The sequence below is a fragment of the Grus americana genome, chromosome 8, assembly GCF_028858705.1.
Source record: "Grus americana isolate bGruAme1 chromosome 8, bGruAme1.mat, whole genome shotgun sequence".
Taxonomy (NCBI): Eukaryota; Metazoa; Chordata; class Aves; order Gruiformes; family Gruidae; genus Grus; species Grus americana.
The window spans coordinates 35,680,166-35,701,379 of record NC_072859.1 but is presented as its reverse complement, the minus strand read 5'-3'; the positions used below and the strand labels follow the sequence as shown (position 1 = coordinate 35,701,379).

Genomic DNA, 21,214 nt, shown 5'->3' with positions numbered 1-21,214 from the left:
GGCCGGGATGCCGAGGAGGGGCGGGACGGCGGCGGGGTAGAGGTGGAGGGGGCGGGGGGGGGGTGGGGGGTGACGGGGCGGGGGGGGGAGGACCGGCCCCGCGGAGCGGCGGGCAGGGCGGCGCGCATCCCTCCGCCGCCGCCGGGACGGTTGCCAGGGCGACGGCTGCGTGGCAACGGGCTGGCAGCGGGGGCCGCCCGCCGCCGCCGAGCCGCCGCCGCGGCGCGCAGAGCGGGCGCGCTGCCCTGCTCGCTAGATGCTGCGGTGGCCGCCCGGGAGCAGCCACGCTCCGCGCTCGGCCACCACCGACCGCGGGCACCGACCAGGGGCCGCCGCAGCTACCGGGGGCAGCGCTCGGCCTCCGCCGGGCCCAGGGGCAGCGCGGAGCGGTGCGGAGATGGTGCCGCTGGTGCGGAGCGCCGGGGGCTCCCACCAGTGGCTGGCGATCGTGTTCCTCGGCCTTTGCTGTTTCCTGCCCCCCGGGCGATTCGCCGCTCCGGGTGGAGACTTCCCCGGGGCGGCCGTGGACAATCTGGTGGTGAGGAAGGGGGACACGGCGGTGCTTAGGTAGGAGGCGATCGCGGGCGCGATGGGGGGGGTGGATTAGGGGCGCACGGAGCCGCCCGACCGGCCTCTCCGCCGCCGCATCCCCGAGAGCGGTCGGGGCTCCCGGTAGGGAGCCCCGACCGCTCTCGGGGATGCGGCGGCGCGGTTTGCCCCCGGGAGGGTCGGGGGACACCGCCGGATCCGTTCGCCCGGTCCCCCGGGGGTGTGGGTGTGCGGGTCCCGCTGCGTGCTGGAAGTGTTTTCCCGATTTTTGAACTCCCATCTGTGCAGTCAAGCACGGTCTGTCGGTAGAAGTTTGGAAATGGGCTGCTGGGTGAAATGATGCAGTTTTTGGCTGCCGGCATCGGTTCCGGGCTCTGCAGTCCGAGCGTCGCTGGCAGGGTATCGCTGGGGCTGCAACACGGTGCTGAGGATTACGCCCTGTCAGAAGTATTTGCGATTTTTTTAGTTTTTATTTTCGTTTGCATCTTCGTATTTCTCAACGATGAACGCGGAAAGCTAGCTTTACGCCATTAGGAGATGACATGATTACCGTAGCTCTGTTACGGCTTCTCCTAATGAACCTCGCGCTCCCCGTGCTCGCAGCATCTTCTCCTCAGTCCGGTTGACTGGAGCAAATTTTGTTTACCAGTAGTCGTACACCATACTTAATCTACTTGAATCCTTCTTTCTGATTGAGTTCATTAATCCTCTGGCTGGCTTTGATTATTTTTTCCCCCCAGTTCTAACTTTTTATTCATGTACTGTACTTCTATCACGATAATGTTGTAGTTCAAGAAAAATACGCTTTCTCGTTATCTGGAATATGATTCCAGTGGGTTGAACCTCACTGCTTGTGATAAATCTCCGATTTAATTGGCAGTAGTTTTAAGCTGTGAAATATCTGGCTGCATTATTTATTGTCGTGGTGTCACTCAGGTCTCCAGATTACAAAGTATTTTAGCCATCTGCATTTTTAATGATCCTACAATCTCCTGTAAAATACTGCATGAGGTATTTTCAGTAGGAATTTGGAATCGTTTTACAGCAAGTCAGCCTGCTTCTGGTGTAGTAGCTACTGAAAATACAGTAGATGTCTATGTAGGGCAGCTGACAAGTATTTTTTATATATACCTCAGTTATACTCTGTATTTTGAGATGTCCTGAAGTCCTTGCGTTTTCTGTCTGCAGAATTGGAGAACCAAAGGAAATTAAAAAGAAAAGTATTTTATTTGTACTGTTTCAGAGTTAAAGGTTGCAGAGAAGGTAACTCGGTGAGTTGGCGGCAGTTTAGGCGGATACTCGGCCAGCACTAACCGTTATTAGGATGTAAACAAATGTATGTTTAGAACTCCCTTATTCAGGAATTGTGGCATTACTCGAAAGGTTACCTGCCCGCGGGTCTCAGCTGGAATACGTTCCGTTTCCTAGGCCTGAGATTGTGTTTGAAACTCAGTGTCTGTGCAGCTGCATAGGTTACATAAATGAAATTAGAGCTTTAAGATTTAAACGTTACTTTGGTCTCCCAAGGGAGGCAGAGTATCTGTTTTGTAAAGAGGTGCTGCTAAAGGAAACATAAACATCGCTACTGAACTCTGGAACAAAGCAACTAGATGGTGAAATAACGTGCCTTACATCTGGTTTTCCATTCTTCTTGCTCTATGATTAACTTCTTTCATTTCGTACGCCTTTTGTAGGCTTTCTTGCAAATCAGAGTTTATTTTGTTTTCAGCTGGTATTGCCGCTCGAAAGGGGAAATGTAGGATGGCTGTAGGAAAGCACTTTGAAAAGAGTATGCAGAGGATGGGTAGGGCTGTTTATCTTGAGTCTCTCGCTGCACATCGTCACCGCTCCTCCTGAATTTTTCCTCAATGGGTATTTGTAACATCAGTATACTTCAATATACATTAAAATAATTGCTATTAGTATCCTAAGTATTTGAAGCTGGCAATTTATTTAAATACAAATCCCGGTGAGCTGGATAAGCAATTTGGGCGTTAGAAAAGGAGTTTTTTCCTTCCAGCTCCGTAGCCATCTGAATTTAGCTCGTCTCAGTTACTGCACGTTGCAGCATCCCAAGTTGGCTGCGCGCTGTAGTTCCCAGCCTCTCACGGCAAGATGGCCCTCAGCTCCCGGCTGCCGCACGTGTTGATTCACCTCTCCGCACCGGGCCGCTCCGATTTTATCGGTTCTCCAGCAAGGAGGGCTTCAGAAGTTACCTCCTTAGTTTGGTACAAAGGCAGCACCGTGCTTAAAGCACCTAGCGCTCCTCTCTTAAATAATTAATGCTAGAATATGGGAGTAATTCCCATGGCTTTGAGTCAGCGTTTTCTTGGCTGCAGAAGATTAGGGTGATTGATGTGACGCGCGGTTAGGCGGAGGCGTCCCCTAAGGAGAGGGCGTTGCGGGCGCTGCGGGAGCGCGCACCCTGCGTGGCGTACGGGGCGGCACAGGGCTTTCGCCCAGCTCTGCAGCTTTGTTACCTATCGACCCACGTTTTGAGGTCTGCAAGGAGTGTGAATAAACGGGGCCACCTGCGCTGAACTGAGGATAAACTTCTACTTGCGAGTCTCCTTTTGAGCTAAAATATTAGGGAAAAAAGCGCGTCGCCTGTCTCAGCGAGTGCGGGGGCAGACTGAGCGAGCCAGGTTCCCTTCTCAGTTCTCACATTAAGTTTTCATTGTCTTTACTAAAGATGAGGAATAAAGCCTCCTTTAACCGCTGAGGTTTTCCAGTGAACGCCTCGAAGTGTTAACTCAAAATAAGTACTGCAGCTCCCTCATTTTGAAAAGGTTAATTCGCATGAAAGCGTAGTTAGTCAACCTAGCACGCAGCGTTTTTCCTAGTGGAAGCAAGGCTGCAAGCGTCGCTCCCTGCCCGGTGCTCTTGCTCGGCCAGGTCCCCCGTCGCCCCTCGCCCTCGCTGCACACCGTGGCGTGGGCACAATCCCCGTCCTCACCACCCGGACCGCCGCGGGGCTGGGCCACGCTTCGCCGGTGCCGCGCTGGGATGCTCGTGGGGCTCCCGTGGCCTCCCTGGCCGGCACTGCCCACCGCGGGCAGAAGACGCGGCACCCCACGCTTTTCACCTCCAGAGGGACTGGCCGAACAGGCAGCTTGGCGAGAATGTCACCTGGCACCTGTTTCGGTGGGGAAAACATCTTAGCCATTATTTTTTAAAGAAAAATCTCTCGTTAGCCAAGGTGTTCTTTCTGATGATGAGGTATTTCTGTCGTCTCAATAATTAAAACCTGGTACCTTTTTCTGTTTTCAATCAGCGATTGATCCACGCTGTCCCAACACTATTTGTGCCACTGTTTATTGAAGTTCTAAGAAATTTTATCAGTAATGCAGTTGTTTTGTATGGCAAAATAATTTTGGGAAGCCACTTATTTTTAGAAGTCCTGCATCTTTTCTATATTCTTCCCAGGCATCCAGTTAAGATTTAAAGAGAGCACAGGAGCAAGTTATGAAAACATCATTTTATTAAAAGAATAAATCGCTGCATCACAAACAGCTAGACATAAGGAAACAGTCTGTATTTTCAGAATGTCATTTCTCTAGTGACCCTTTTCAAGACCCCCTCTCAGGAGAGGGACCACCGTAGGTTCGAGCACGCCCGTAACGCTGACAGCAGGAGCGGCGAGTTCGGAGCAGGAGCGTTTTAAACGCAGAGCAGTTTGCTGGGAGCCGGGCTGGGTAACCCGCTGCTCCTCCCTCGCTGCCCCTGCGCGGGGCTGTGCTCAGGGCCGGGTGCTCCGGGATTCGGAAGCCACCTCTGCTTGGCGGGGGCTGCTCGTCCCCCTCCCGCGGGCCCTGCCGTGCAGCCGGAGAGCTCGCCGCCGGGGTTGCAGCAAGAGGCGTTTTTCTGCTTTGGGGAGAAATAAAAGAGAATTTCCCTCTGACTTTCTGTGCTGATGCTTATCTACGTGACGGCTGATTGGCGTGTGCGGCCCTCTTGGCGTTAGACATCCAAGAAAACAGGTATATGTTTATTAACAGCTCCTACATACCTCATCTGCAAACTGTAAAAAAATTCCCCATCGATATCTAAATGCACAAATCTGAAGATGATCAAAATGGCTTTCTCCAGCAAGCAAAGTTTTTCATCCTGCATTTCATTTTTCTTAAAGCTTACAGACAATAAAAGCTAGTTTACCTGATAGTACTTTTACATTGTGTAATCTCAGTAAGTTAAGTTTTAGAAGTTGACACAGTTTTAAAAAAAGCAAAAGATTTTTTTACCGCTGTGTGATTATAGAGTGATTTATGAAATATATGCTCTGCAATATATAAAATAATGTGAATTCTTTACTGCAAAGAGTTAAACCTTGAGCTGGGAACCATTGGATCGAGGTTCCCGAAGGCTGCCAGTGACGAGTAGGAGAGGTGGAAGCTGCAAAGCAGATAGCCGTGTCCAGTTGAGATTACAGAGCCGACGTCAGTTCTTGTCACACCTGGCTGGGAAAACCAGGCTCAGTTCTAGGCCAGGCTTGTTAACAGGCAGACTGAACTTCATCCACGTTGTTCTGACCACAGGAGTTTCTTTTGCCCATCCCGTGTGAATTTTATCTGAGGTTTAGGGCAGAAACAGTCATCTGAGAAGGGTGATTATAGGAGGGTGGGTTTTTTTTTTTTTTGTGGTTTTTTTTTTTTTTTTGTTATTTGTCCGGAGGTTTGGGGTGATTTGGTTTGTTTTCTCAGTTTGAAATTCTCCGCCTGCAGCCGGGCTGCTTCTCCCTCCACCTCGGAGTTTCAGGTCTCCGTCGTGCGCCGTCGCGCTCTCCCCTGCCTCGGAGACTTGGGGCAGCCATCGAAGGCTCCGTCTGCACCGGCAGGAAACAGGGGACGGGCTGTGCGGAGCAGCTGCGGGCGAACGCTGCCGAGGAGTATGTTTTACTGGTGCGTTTTACTGGCGTTAAACGGTTTGGCACAGGGTAGGCAGCTGATCCGAAACTATGCATCTCTTTTGGTAGCTGCTTTTAGAGTTACTCAGCTGCCGCTTTTCCGTAAGTTTTTACTGCTGGTGGAAGAAGTTGCCATCTGGGGAATGGGAGCAGCAGCTCCTGGGTCCTCCGTGTCTCTCGGTGTCCTCGTCTGGGAGAGCCGCTGCCCCGGACGCAGCAAGCGTGACTTCTGCCTCCCTGAGAGGTACCCAGCTTTTCGGCCCTGAGAGCCCCGGGTGGCACAGGAGGCGTGCAAGGCAGCGTGTCGGGGAAAGGCTGCTCCTTCTGCGGCACTGATGATGACTCAGTGCTTCGCTGTGGCTCCCTCGAGCTTCGCAGAGGTCTCAGTTCTCACGTCTGTCAAAAACGACTTTCCCAGCTGTGTGTCATCTTCTTCACTCAGTACGAGTGAAGAAGAAAATGGGATGCTCCCTGATCTCCACCATGACTCTGCTCTGATGAACGCTGACGGGTCCGGGAGGGATGTTCGCCTAACATAATTTTTCCAAACTAGGTGCCTTTAGGGGTACCAAATGGAGGGACTCTGAAATCAGAGTCTGGTATGGGGATGAGCTCCCTTTTGGCAGGAGAAGTTTGGCAGCAGCATCTTAACCCACATCTCCTGCTTCTCTGGCTTCCAAACCGCTCTGACTCCAGGCGCTCAAGAATGAAACTAGTGTTACGGTCATCATCATGGATTTTATTTTGGGGGGGGCTCCTTGCCAGCACTTCTCGAGCTATGACATCCCCTGGGTGCCCAGAGCAGTGGTCCTGAGGAACATCCAGCGGCTCTGGTGGAAATCGCTGCAGGTGCCTGTGTGACGTGAGTGCCTGTGTCAAGCAGGTCAAGCAGGCTTCGACTCCGAAGCTGCTCAGGTCCTCGGGGGGATGTAGGTGCCTCATTCATATTTAAATTGCTGAGGGGGGCTAGTGACTTTTGGGGATTGGGAATTACTTGCCGGTTTTGCCTTCTCTTCCAGGAAGAGCTGCCCTTTATGGCCAACAGTCTTTGCCAAAGAGCAACGGTGGTCACGGAAAGCTGGTGACACATCTGCCAAACGTTCTCAGTCTGTTGCCATCTGCATTACTGAGAATTGGGCATTTGGAATGAACGTTTTGCAGTATGAATAGCAGGTGAATATCAAGTATATATAGCATATTTAAATTTTAAGATACTATATATATTCTAGCGTTACGGTCCCTCTGATGCGTGTCCACACGCCGGTGTTGGATACAGCTGTGCGCACCCATGTATAAATGCAGATATGTCTGCAGGGGGACGGGTGGTGTAATAAATACAAAAATTTTCTTCTTTATGATTTTAAAAGGTAGGTTTCTCGACTTCCATACTCTTTTGGTATTCTTGTGCAGTTCAGCATCATAAATTATTTGGCTATGTGGAGCTTTGTTCCTACCTCTCTGAAATGTGACTGTGGTACCTGTAGACATATGTGCACGCCCCCCCATAAAATTAAGCTGTTGTTTGGGTAAGACTTTCATGTTCCAAATCCCTGCCAGTTATTAAACAAGCACATTATGGTGCTTGCCTCTTGTCTGTGCAGTAATAATAAATAAATTCAGAGTAAATTAAAATAATTTATCATTTTAAACGATCGCAAATGTTTCAGATGTTATGCAGAGGAACTAACAAAACAAGGAATCAGTAAGGAATGAAAACCAGAATTGGTTCCAAAGGGCTGGTCTGTTGAGGAAAAACCAGAGACTTAAATTACTTTCCTCTTGTCATCTTGCATAAGAGTTGAGTGTAGCCGATATCCCAGGGAAACAAGTCTCGGGGGTTCAGGCTGACTCGTTTCCCAGGCCAGCCAGCGACGCGCAGCGCTGCTTACCACCGTCTCTCCCAGCAGAGCTGTGACCCGGCGCTGTGCTTGGAAACTAAAGTCTGTGCTGCGGCAGGCTGGGAGCGTCAGGTCGGAGACACGCCAGCTCTTTTTGAGACTTGCGGAGGGAGACGGGTGGGCACAGCGAGCCGCGCACCCCACGCGTGCGGGCAGGTCCAGGACGCAGACTGGAGGTCCTGCCTCGGCCAGGCAGGCTGGGAGCCCTCCCACACTGGCAGGCGGTTGCCCACGCTGTTTCTCCTCCCTGGCACGGCTTGGCCCGTGCCCACTGCCGCTCCTGCGCACGTGCTGCGGTCTTCTGTTACCGCGGGGCATCCTTGCGAAGGATCCCCTCTCGCGCCCCTCCGCAACGGGGCCGTCGCTCCTCGTGGTAAGGGGAGGAGAAGGGATAGGTGATGCACAGCATCCTCCCCGCTGCTCTGGCCACCGGCAGCCGCCCCCTCCAGACCCCCCCCAGCGCGTGCCCTGAGAATGAACGTCATTTTGTTCAGAGCTGGGGGGGCTCCAGCCAGCGGCAGGGGGACCTGAAGGCAGGGGCAGGTTAATCCGGCTGGCCAGAGCTCTGGATAAACTCAGTGAGATTTTGCAGGTGACAGCAGCGGCGGTGGACTCGCCCGCGATGAGGTAACGCCGCACTAATTGATCAGGTAATTGATCGTATCCATCGCACGCTGCTGGTGCCGGAGCTGCCGGCTCCTTTACCTTGCTTCATCTCCGAGTCAAAACGATCTGCAAAGATTGGGTTGAAAGACAAAGCTCTGTCTGCCCGTGAGAAAGCTGCTCCTCGTGTGCAAGGTGGGCAGAACCGTTTGTTAAATGCCCCTCTGCTCAGGCACTGCCTCTTGGCAGGGGTGGAGAGGGTCCAGCGTCCTCTTCAGCTCTGGCTCTGGCAGCCGTTGAGCAGGGCTGATCACCATAACATCCCCGTACCTGTGAGGACAGAAGGGTCCCCCTCGGAAGCAGAGGAAGGAATTCTTCAAATCTGCAAAACTTCCGTTTCCCCCAGCTCAACCCAGACGTCAGTCCAAGGCTCACGCTAACCCAGTGACGTGCTCACGTAAGGTTGTGATCATGGGGACAGTCCTCCTCTGCCTCGTGGAGCTGTGCCTGCGCCATCCGTCAGCGTGGGGCGGCCACCCCGAGCCCTCGCTGCCGAGCCGCCTCGGGAGCAAAGACCGTGGGGGGGGGGCCAGGGTGACCGTGGGGGGGGGGCCAGGGTGACCCTTTGCTGGGGCCAGTACGGGTGTGCCATCACACCCTGCATCACCAGGCTGCTCAGTACCATCACTGGGCTGCTCGGTACGGGTGTGCCATCACACCCTGCATCGCTGGGCTGCTCGGTACGGGTGTGCCATCACACCCTGTGTTACCAGGCTGCTCGGTATGGGTGTGCCATCACACCCTGTGTTACCAGGCCGCTCGGTACGGGTGTGCCATCACACCCTGTGTTACCAGGCCGCTCGGTATGGGTGTGCCGTCACACCCTGTGTTACCAGGCTGCTCGGTACGGGTGTGCCATCACATCCTGCATCGCTGGGCTGCTCGGTACGGGTGTGCCATCACACCCTGTGTTACCAGGCCGCTCGGTATGGGTGTGCCATCACACCCTGTGTTACCAGGCCGCTCGGTATGGGTGTGCCATCACACCCTGTGTTACCAGGCCGCTCGGTATGGGTGTGCCATCACACCCTGTGTTACCAGGCCGCTCGGTATGGGTGTGCCATCACACCCTGTGTTACCAGGCCGCTTGGTATGGGTGTGCCATCACATCCTGCATCACTGGGCTGCTCGGTATGGGTGTGCCATCACACCCTGTGTTACCAGGCTGCTCGGTATGGGTGTGCCATCACACCCTGTGTTACCAGGCTGCTCGGTACGGGTGTGCCATCACACCCTGTGTTACCAGGCTGCTCGGTATGGGTGTGCCATCACACCCTGTGTTACCAGGCCGCTCGGTACGGGTGTGCCATCACACCCTGCATCACTGGGCTGCTCGGTACGGGTGTGCCATCACACCCTGCATCGCTGGGCTGCTCGGTACGGGTGTGCCATCACACCCTGTGTTACCAGGCTGCTCGGTATGGGTGTGCCGTCACACCCTGTGTTACCAGGCCGCTCGGTATGGGTGTGCCATCACACCCTGTGTTACCAGGCCGCTCGGTATGGGTGTGCCATCACATCCTGCATCACTGGGCTGCTCGGTACGGGTGTGCCATCACACCCTGTGTTACCAGGCCGCTCGGTATGGGTGTGCCATCACACCCTGTGTTACCAGGCCGCTCGGTATGGGTGTGCCATCACATCCTGCATCACTGGGCTGCTCGGTATTGGTGTGCCATCACACCCTGTGTTACCAGGCCGCTCGGTATGGGTGTGCCATCACACCCTGTGTTACCAGGCCGCTCGGTACGGGTGTGCCATCACACCCTGTGTTACCAGGCTGCTCGGTACGGGTGTGCCATCACACCCTGCATCGCTGGGCTGCTCGGTACGGGTGTGCCATCACACCCTGCATCGCTGGGCTGCTCGGTATGGGTGTGCCGTCACACCCTGTGTTACCAGGCCGCTCGGTACGGGTGTGCCATCACACCCTGTGTTACCAGGCCGCTCGGTATGGGTGTGCCGTCACACCCTGTGTTACCAGGCTGCTCGGTACGGGTGTGCCATCACATCCTGCATCGCTGGGCTGCTCGGTACGGGTGTGCCATCACACCCTGTGTTACCAGGCCGCTCGGTATGGGTGTGCCATCACACCCTGTGTTACCAGGCCGCTCGGTATGGGTGTGCCATCACACCCTGTGTTACCAGGCTGCTCGGTACGGGTGTGCCATCACACCCTGCATCGCTGGGCTGCTCGGTACGGGTGTGCCGTCACACCCTGTGTTACCAGGCCGCTCGGTATGGGTGTGCCATCACACCCTGTGTTACCAGGCTGCTCGGTATGGGTGTGCCATCACACCCTGTGTTACCAGGCCGCTCGGTACGGGTGTGCCATCACACCCTGTGTTACCAGGCCGCTTGGTATGGGTGTGCCATCACACCCTGCATCACTGGGCTGCTCGGTACAGGTGTGCCATCACACCCTGTGTTACCAGGCTGCTCGGTATGGGTGTGCCATCACACCCTGTGTTACCAGGCTGCTCGGTACGGGTGTGCCATCACACCCTGCATCACTGGGCTGCTCGGTACGGGTGTGCCATCACACCCTGTGTTACCAGGCTGCTCGGTATGGGTGTGCCATCACACCCTGTGTTACCAGGCTGCTCGGTATGGGTGTGCCGTCACACCCTGTGTTACCAGGCTGCTCGGTAAGGGTGTGCCATCACACCCTGTGTTACCAGGCTGCTCGGTATGGGTGTGCCATCACACCCTGTGTTACCAGGCCGCTCGGTACGGGTGTGCCATCACACCCTGCATCACTGGGCTGCTCGGTACGGGTGTGCCATCACACCCTGTGTTACCAGGCTGCTCGGTATGGGTGTGCCATCACACCCTGTGTTACCAGGCTGCTCGGTATGGGTGTGCCGTCACACCCTGTGTTACCAGGCCGCTCGGTATGGGTGTGCCATCACACCCTGTGTTACCAGGCCGCTCGGTATGGGTGTGCCATCACATCCTGCATCACTGGGCTGCTCGGTACGGGTGTGCCATCACACCCTGTGTTACCAGGCCGCTCGGTATGGGTGTGCCATCACACCCTGTGTTACCAGGCCGCTCGGTATGGGTGTGCCATCACATCCTGCATCACTGGGCTGCTCGGTATTGGTGTGCCATCACACCCTGTGTTACCAGGCCGCTCGGTATGGGTGTGCCATCACACCCTGTGTTACCAGGCTGCTCGGTACGGGTGTGCCATCACACCCTGCATCGCTGGGCTGCTCGGTACGGGTGTGCCGTCACACCCTGTGTTACCAGGCCGCTCGGTATGGGTGTGCCATCACACCCTGTGTTACCAGGCTGCTCGGTATGGGTGTGCCATCACACCCTGTGTTACCAGGCCGCTCGGTACGGGTGTGCCATCACACCCTGTGTTACCAGGCCGCTTGGTATGGGTGTGCCATCACACCCTGCATCACTGGGCTGCTCGGTACAGGTGTGCCATCACACCCTGTGTTACCAGGCTGCTCGGTATGGGTGTGCCATCACACCCTGTGTTACCAGGCTGCTCGGTACGGGTGTGCCATCACACCCTGCATCACTGGGCTGCTCGGTACGGGTGTGCCATCACACCCTGTGTTACCAGGCTGCTCGGTATGGGTGTGCCATCACACCCTGTGTTACCAGGCTGCTCGGTATGGGTGTGCCGTCACACCCTGTGTTACCAGGCTGCTCGGTACAGGTGTGCCATCACACCCTGTGTTACCAGGCTGCTCGGTATGGGTGTGCCATCACACCCTGTGTTACCAGGCCGCTCGGTACGGGTGTGCCATCACACCCTGCATCACTGGGCTGCTCGGTACGGGTGTGCCATCACACCCTGTGTTACCAGGCTGCTCGGTATGGGTGTGCCATCACACCCTGTGTTACCAGGCTGCTCGGTATGGGTGTGCCGTCACACCCTGTGTTACCAGGCCGCTCGGTATGGGTGTGCCATCACACCCTGTGTTACCAGGCCGCTCGGTATGGGTGTGCCATCACATCCTGCATCACTGGGCTGCTCGGTACGGGTGTGCCATCACACCCTGTGTTACCAGGCCGCTCGGTATGGGTGTGCCATCACACCCTGTGTTACCAGGCCGCTCGGTATGGGTGTGCCATCACATCCTGCATCACTGGGCTGCTCGGTATTGGTGTGCCATCACACCCTGTGTTACCAGGCCGCTCGGTATGGGTGTGCCATCACACCCTGTGTTACCAGGCTGCTCGGTACGGGTGTGCCATCACACCCTGCATCGCTGGGCTGCTCGGTACGGGTGTGCCATCACACCCTGTGTTACCAGGCCGCTCGGTATGGGTGTGCCATCACACCCTGTGTTACCAGGCTGCTCGGTATGGGTGTGCCATCACACCCTGTGTTACCAGGCCGCTCGGTACGGGTGTGCCATCACACCCTGTGTTACCAGGCCGCTCGGTATGGGTGTGCCATCACACCCTGCATCACTGGGCTGCTCGGTACAGGTGTGCCATCACACCCTGTGTTACCAGGCTGCTCGGTACAGGTGTGCCATCACACCCTGTGTTACCAGGCTGCTCGGTATGGGTGTGCCATCACACCCTGTGTTACCAGGCCGCTCGGTACGGGTGTGCCATCACACCCTGCATCACTGGGCTGCTCGGTACGGGTGTGCCATCACACCCTGTGTTACCAGGCTGCTCGGTACGGGTGTGCCATCACACCCTGTGTTACCAGGCTGCTCGGTATGGGTGTGCCGTCACACCCTGTGTTACCAGGCCGCTCGGTACGGGTGTGCCATCACACCCTGTGTTACCAGGCCGCTCGGTATGGGTGTGCCATCACATCCTGCATCACTGGGCTGCTCGGTATTGGTGTGCCATCACACCCTGTGTTACCAGGCCGCTCGGTATGGGTGTGCCATCACACCCTGTGTTACCAGGCCGCTCGGTACGGGTGTGCCATCACACCCTGTGTTACCAGGCTGCTTGGTATGGGTGTGCCATCACATCCTGCATCACTGGGCTGCTCGGTATTGGTGTGCCATCACACCCTGCATGCAGCATGGCAGAGTACGGCCTGAGCAGACCCTCCCTCTTGCGTCTCTTCTGCACAGGCGTACCGAATCACACTCACATTTATCCTGCCACATCAGAAACTATCAGGCTATCTTCATTTGACTTTTTTCAAGTATTTTTCAACTCAGCAGAAAAAATACTTCTTCCTCTGACTGGGTGCACGGTTTTTTCCCAACACTACAGCTGCCAGAGACCGCAGAGCGGGCTGGATTCATCAGTGCGCCTGCATTTGCTTGTAGGTGGATGTGTAAAACGGGCCCAAGGAAACGTTCAGCCGTCGCAGTCGTGTTTCCTGTAGTGCTTTGTGCGTACGTAAGAGCGCACGGAGCCGGTCGATGGCTGCCGTTGCTCCAGCTGTAGCTCTGGGTTAGTGCGGTGTGTTACTTACAGCGCCGGTGGAGATTTGGTGGTGACTTACACACGAGAATGGCCCACCACAGAGCTAAACTCGCGTTTTGATTTTTATACCCGCAAAACTGTTAAAAAAAATATAAGATGATGGAGTAGAACATGCTCTGTTTTATAACAGAAAAACAGTCGATCTATTTTAAAAGATTTTCCCTTGGCAACAGCAGACAATCTGGTGGTCAGACAGCCAAACAGCTATCATTAGTCATGCATAATTAAAACAAAGAGAGTATCCAACTGTTAGCAGTAACAGTTGTCTTGGAAAATATCTCATTAGCATACAATACTTCTTGCAGAAATCTCCAGTAGTTTTTTCTCATGAAGATGCCAATGTAAATGAAGAAAATTCTATATATTTATGTATATATGGGGTTTTTTTTCTATACTTATGTAAATATACAGGAATACAATAACTGTCCAGTTTAGTATGGCATCTGTGATATGCCTGCTAAATTTACATAATGCAATTCTGTCAAAAGTAGGCACCAACGTTATTCCCTCTACAAAACATAGGCATACATAATTTACTGTACAGTTGTATGCCTTTGATATTGCACTGGCTTCATCTTTAAAAAGTTTTTAAACTGAATATAATTCTCCATCATAAAACCGCACTGGAGACCGAAGTCCTCCCTTTCTGACCACCTGGTTTTCACTTGACACGAACGCTCCTGTTAAATTTATTCTGGGTATGGAGATGCTGATGCAGACCTTTGCCCTTTATTTCCTTGGAAAGGACTGACTGACAGGTTTGTGGTGCTGCACGGCACCGCTCTCCAGGCTTGCTTTAGATGCGTGAGGTATGGAGGAGCGATGGTTCTTTGGGCATGGTGCTGGTAAGGAGCTCCAGAGGTGCCGACGTCGGTGCCCGGTCCTGCCGTCAGCACGGAGCCGGGAGGTGCTGGGATGCTCGCAGGCAGGGTAGCAATAGGAGCCAGGTGAGAGTGAGAAATTCCCAGTTAAAGAGGAAAACAAGGCTTTGAAACCGCACTCCTATTTCTTCTGATTGGAGAGGGGAGCACCTGTAAACCAGAGGTCTGGAGACGCCCCGGAGCCTGGCTACCAGCTGCGGATTTAGTGTATTTAATTAAGCACGAATGACACCGAGGACAGTTCTTCACATGGTTGAAGAAGGGGAGGGGAAGTTTCAGATGGGGTTCTGGTTAGTTTAGCGTGGTGAAGGTGTATGTGATTACACAAAAGGACGCAGCGGTTACGTGCTGCCTGGCCCCAGCAGCAGACGGCTCCCGGCTCCGGGGGGGCCCTGCCCTGCCCCCCTGCCGACGGCCCTTGCTGGGTGTGCGGGAGCGTGCGCGGGGCCGTAGGAAGCTGGTGATCCAGTGTGTGGAGTTAGTTACGTTTCTGAAACCTGCTGGAAAGGGGTGCTCCATCCATCCATCCATCTGCTATTTGTTCTGCTGTGGAATAAAAATTTTGCTGGAGTAAATGAAGCAGTATTTTTCTAAACTATTTTTTCCCTTTTTTTCCCTCTCTTTCTGCTTTGCCATGATGTTGCCTAGAACCTCCTCCTCCACTTGTCTTTTTCCCCTGTGGTAAGAAACGGTCCATGTGCCAGTAGGCTTTGTACGTGGAAGAGTAAGGTTCATTGTGACAGCTCGATGCATTTAAAATCTGAGCAGGTAGTCCAGTACAACCCTTCTGTGAAAGCTCCAATAATTTTTTTAGCAGGTTTTAATAAGCTACCAGCTCAAGTGCTGAAATATCTATGAAGAGGTTTTACCTGTGTTTTAATAACACCGGTGGAAGTTTGCAGAGACAACATGTGAGAGCACTTCATTCGCTTGGGATCAGAAGCACAGGAACAAGCAGTGCGTACCTGTTCTCTGCAATTTTTGGTTTAATTTAGGGAAATTTACTCTCCTCTTTCAAAGAAAGAGACCTGGTGGCAGCAGAAGCACTCTCAGGACGGGTGCGCCAGCCCCAAAGGGTAATTGCTCCGGAGCAGCCAGTCCCGCTGCTTCACCGTCCCAGCACACGTCCTGCTCTGAACTGGGGGCAGCTCCTTCAGGGAGCCAGACGAAGAGCAACAGCCTTCAAACCCAGCACAGAGCTTTTTTAACTCTCGGGCGGGCTCTGACCAGGGGAGACGGGTACCACCGCTTGTGTACGTGGGCACAGGGTGCAGCATCCCCGGGGGTGCCCAGCGCGGGTGCGTGCGGAGCGAAGGCTGGCACTGCTGCAGGGTGGTGCCCAGGTGCCAAAATCCTGCCCTGGGCACTTACCTTCTCTGGTCGTTGTGGCACGTGTGCCCAAAGTTGCAGCCTGGACTGGAGATGTTCATCAGAGGCGTAGTCACTGTGCGGTTGCATAGAGGCACGGAGGGGTCTGGTCCGGGGCGGTCAGCCGGGCGGCTCTGGGCTCTGCACCTTCTGTTTCTTCCCGGTCCCTTGCTAGCTGGAGAAGCCCTTGGTAGCTGTGAACCGCCGGAGGGTGAAGCCCCGTGTGCGATGTGTGGTGTGGGACACTGAGACGCGGCGGCAGGCAGTGCTGCTGGAGCAGGCTGCGAGGAGCTGGCTGGGACGCAGCCGTCGGGGGAAGCGGCACTGCTGCGGGTTGGCTGAAACCGAAACGCCAGTTTGCTAGCTGTAATTATCAGAAAGACGTTTAATGGGGAAGCGTCTAGCTGAACGCGTTCTGTTTGCCCGTTCTTTGTGACTGATGCTACCCAGTAGAAGTGTTCAACTTGACACAGGAGCTCCAGACGTAACCTTAGCTTTCAGGCAATTGTGGTGTCACTTAATTTTAAAAGAGAGCTGTGAATGCATGATGGAAAAATAAAAACATTAAATGTTGCAACCAATACTTTTGGTAAGTGGTACATCGCAGTCTTGGAATAAACGCATTTTATGTTTGTGACACAGTTCAAAATAAAGTGTGTATTCTTACCGATGTAATTCAGTACCAGACCAGATTTTCTGTAATACGTGCTATAGAACAGCATGTCCTGCGCTGATGGAAGCTCCCTGGATCGGCAGCGGGTAGGAGCTGGGCAGGGTGCTGGGGAGGGTGCGTGTGGGTGTGCGGAGGGCGAGGTCTGTGCTAAGAGCAGCAGTGGGCTCGAGAACGAATGGCACTGGCTCACAGCTGTGCACTGCACCACACGGTACTCGCCTCAGCCCCTTCCCGGGGGGAGCGGCATGCTTGGTGCCTCCGCAGTTGCTTCGTCTGCTTTCCTCGCCCTGGACCTGCCGAGGCTGAGACTCCTCCGAGAGGCTGTGTGTCCGCGATGCACCTCGTAGTCCGTGACGCACCGCCCGGCCGGTGTCCTGGCTCAGTGTCCTTTACACCAGCGGTACTCGTGCAGTGGGCTCACGGGTTCTCTGGTGAGGCTCCAGAAAGGTACGGGTGAAGCAGGCTGCGAAGCACGGATGAATGGGCTATACTGCACTAAAGACTCGGCAAGATGTGGAACTGCTAATTTTCTCCAAATTGGCTGAATAAAGGTCAAGAACGTCTTCTTGCCAGCAGAGGAGAGGAGAATAACTCCCATGCCATGGCCCATGGGAGCATGAAGGAGAACAGCAGAGGTTCGAGTGCCTTGGAGGAAGGATGAAAGGATGGGTAATTTTCCATACGGCTTTTTCTGCCAGTTCCAGGAAACCCAGAACTGAAGACGGCAGAAGTCATCGGTCGCGCCGAGCTGCTGGGTTACTCACTGTGAGTGAGCCTGCGGGGCTCTGATCCGCGTTGACTCCAGGGCGCGTGTGGAAGCGTTGGCTTTGGCCAATGGCATGTTCACCCAACGACCACCACAAGAGCTGGAACGGCCTTTTGGTACCCCGGGCTTGGGGGCGGGACTGGTGCTATGATGCTGAGAGGAAAACGTGGAGTTTAACCAAAAATAAACATTGAAGTAACACAGCTTTCAAAGAGCTGCTTGTTGTTTTTTTTTAAATTCTAGAAGTTGTGTTGACTCATCTTTGTGCCAGTCCCTCAAATCATGCTTGTGTAAGCATTTCCCAATGATTTTTTTGGTTTCTTGCCTATAAGTGAAGGTAAGCTTAAGGAGTAGAAGACGACTTGCTCTGCCAGATTTTTAGATTGATAAGGTGCCTTTAGCTTAATTATAACAGAAATTGGGAAATGGTCCTAAAAGAGGTTGAACGGTGTCAACACACTTTGAAATAAATTACAGGTGAGGTTGTCCCTGGCTTTGAGTGCTTAAAGTCTTTAGGAGGTTGAATGCAACTTTCAACAAAATCCCAAAATAATTTGATATCCTGAACTGAGGCAATACTAAGTTTCCAAAGGCAGCGAGAAGGATGGATGTCTTGGCAAAAATAAACAGATAAATAAAAGCGCTGTCTTCTGTGTTTGTCTGCTGTGTCACAAAATCTGAAAGGTTGAGGTCTCTTCTGCAAGATCAATGAACCCAGCTTTACTGAAAGATTTCAAATAGGCAACTCTATCAGGTCTAAAAGCAATTATTTCAGTTACTCCGCTCCTAACCATCATAATATAGCAGTTTTTAATGAGGGATTTGGATCAGGTGAACTAAATTAGTTAAAAAATGAGCACAACTGTACGTGAAGGTCTCAGAAAGGACTTGCATTATTAAATTGACTTATTTTAGGATCTGTGCTTATAAAGTATTGAGTTAGCTTACTTATGTACTTTAATAGATGTGATGAAAAATCTCATACCAGTGGGAGTTAAAAATGCAGTAGTTTTGCAGTTATCGTGTTGCTTACAGAATGAAATAATACATAATAATGCAATAATTAAAACATTTCTTTGTGTAATATTGATGCTAAATATTTCTGTTTATCAATTTAAAATGGTGGTATAATACATTTACAAAATTATAGGTTAATTTATTAAACTTATATATGCATTTATCTTGATGTGTTGTGCCATAATTATCTTTCACTTATTGGAATTAAATCAGTAAACTGGGAAAATCACGTACTTTTAAATGTGTTCTATAGAGAGAAGTGTTAAAGTGTTTTGCTGTCTAGCTACTACTTTAGGTTGTCTGGATAGAAGTTAAATTGTATTGCAGCACTTAAGGCACACCTTTTATGATTGGACTCACCAGGCCACTTCTAACTTCTAATCACACTCCCACTTCAGCAGTGTAATTCTCTTATAATTCTTGTTCAAGACTGTTATTAAGTAAATCTAAAATTAAATATTAAAAATGTCATTGAAATGCTAATATAAACAGTGGGAAAAAAAGACTGATTAGTTTTCTTTCAGGTATCAAGGGTCTCTCATATCACAGTTCTTGTTTTATGATATATAAATAGACTTTTAGGTGCTGTGGGCAGTGATTGTAGGAAGCCACTGTGACCTTCAAAACCTTTTAAATGTGCTGTAACAACGGGTGAAAGCTAACTTGCATACCTCTGCTATAGAAATTGTCATTATATTCCTCTCCACAAAGAAAATCCCAGCCTTTACAATTCAAGTTACTTTCATTCTTCAGGGTTTTTTTTTTTTTTTTTTTAAATGCATTTTTGGGTGTAAATTTACATATTAGTTTGAGAAACATAGTGTATGCTGTCCAAATAATCCTGAAAAATTCTTCAGATGTTCGTATGTCGAATTAGACCATGCCCCATTAAGTCTGGAAGTCCTTTAGGGTGGTTTCTGGAGAGAAAGGGGCACGAAGTAAAATGTTGAGTTGATAATTCAACCAGAAATCAGAAGATCAGCATTCTGTCCCAACCTCTACGAGACTGTCACCCTCCAGGATTTTGGAAACACATAATGCTTATTAGAAAAAAATGAGAGCTTATCTACTAGTAAGACATTTACCTTGCACTCATCCAGTCTTGCGTGGAGAGGGGCTGTTTGGTTTTTATTCGTCAACCTCGCGGTTGAGGAGCTGCCGGGCTGGGGACACGTCCTCTGTATAAAGCAATGTCTCTGATTCTTATGGAATCCAAGAACGGTTTGGGTGGGCAGGGACCTCACAGCCCACCCAGTCCCACCCCTGCCATGGGCAGGGACACCCTCCACTAGCCCAGGTTGCCCAAAGCCCCATCCAACCTGGCCTTGAACCCTGCCAGGGAGCCAGGGGCAGCCACAGCTTCTCTGGGCACCCTGTGCCAGGGCCTCAGCACCCTCACAGGGAAGAATATAGAATCATGGAGAGATCATCTGAAAGGCTTTTTGTTATTGGAGAGCTCTGTTTGCTTTCTGCAGTATTCATGTATGAGACAATTTTGTGTATATATTTAGGTTTTTTAAAAAAGATATGAAATGTGTGTTGCTTCCCGGAAGGGATCAGAGCAACAGCTTCCAGCTTGCCGCAGTGGTCCAGCTGCTCCTCACCCAGAGTCAAGATTGGATTGTGACTTCTGCTTTTGGCAGAACTTCGATTCTCTACTGGGCAGATAAAAAGAAGGGCACATATAGCAGAAAGAACATTTACCAATAAATAATAAACACACCAGGCATATTAGTACACTGGAAAGAGCAATTCCCAGTGCTGGGACAGATCACAGGGTTCTGATGACCGAGTGGCCCACACCTGCCGTGGCAGGGCATTGGGTTGGTCCTTCCCTGCTCCATCTCAAGCCCTGAACCACCCCAGCCCTGCGGCTCCGATGGGTGAGTGGGTCCTGGGGCTTCCCACCCGGACCCCGGGCATCATCCCACGTCACCCAGCGCGTACAGGTTCCACGGCCGTGAAAAGCAAAGAGTCTTTTGTCTGTTTTCCTCTGTGGTTGGCGAACTTTGCTTTTCTGCCCGTGACCTGTGGACGGGTGCGTAGCGGGATGAGAGTCAGGTGAGAGGAGAGAAGGTGATGGGAAATGACCAGTGGGGAAGGAATAGGTCACCAGTTCACAGGTGCGGAGCTTTGGTCACACTCGCAGGAGCCCGGGTGATGAGTAAATATGTTACGAAAGTGACCTAATTATGACGAGCAATTTTCCCCCTGGCTGGAACTATTGGACTAGAAAATTGTACCAGACTTTTCATTCTGAGACTATTACATAGCGGAGGAAGAGAGAACAAAATATATCTTTTGTCACAGCTGCTTTTTTTTTTAGTATAGTGTCTTGCACATGGCTGGAAATTAGTTTAAAATTAATTTAATGAATTGTATTTAATTTGCGACATTTTTTTAACCTGCATAAACATCCTTTATGTTACATTTCTGCTGGTATGAAGGTGTGTGTGCGAAAGACAAAGCACAGCCTGCAAATGGAATTTGGATAACCCGGTCATTTGGGGTGGGCTGCGGCTCAGGGTGCCCCGGGCTGGGGGGGACACGTTGGGCTGAGCCTCCCCCCCCGGGACCTTCTGGGGAGTGGTGAAGGCTGGAGCACCTCTCCTGTGAAGAGAGCAGCTGTGGGTGTCCCTGGCTCCCTGGCAGTGTTCAAGGCCAGGTTGGATGGGGCTTTGGGCAACCTGGGCTGGTGGAGGGTGTCCCTGCCCATGGCAGGGGTGGCACTGGATGGGCTGGGAGGTCCCTGCCCACCCAAACCCGTCTGGGGTTCTGGGATTCTGGGATGCTGTCTGCAGCGAGTGCGAAGGCGTGAAGGGGCGAGGGCAGAGGAAGAGGAGGGCAGGCATCACGAGCGCCCCGAGCCTGTATGTGAAAATGGCCTATGAAAGGCCAAAAAGTGTTCAAAATTTAAAATTAAATTTGGGGCGCAGGCGTGGAGCGGAGAAGATCCAAGAGTCTTTAGCATAAATTCGGTAGGTGAATTTTGTGGGGTTTTTTTCTGTGAGGTTTTTTTTTTCCTGTGGGTTTTTTTTTTTTTTTTCTTACATGCTTTTGTCAGGA

General features: G+C 52.3%; 1 protein-coding gene across 2 annotated transcripts in view; it reads left to right on the top strand.

Annotated features, from left to right (window-relative positions):
• The first annotated feature begins 202 nt into the window (after positions 1–202).
• Positions 203–21,214, top strand: part of NEGR1 (neuronal growth regulator 1) — a 318,746-nt gene continuing 297,734 nt past the window's right edge. For both annotated transcript variants that reach the window (XR_008578049.1, XM_054833648.1), the window contains exon 1: positions 203–567. Coding sequence is in view for 1 of the 2 variants with exons in the window: in XM_054833648.1 (XP_054689623.1) it covers positions 257–567 (311 nt within the window). In the remaining variant the exon portion in view is untranslated. The remainder of the gene's footprint in view (positions 568–21,214) is intronic.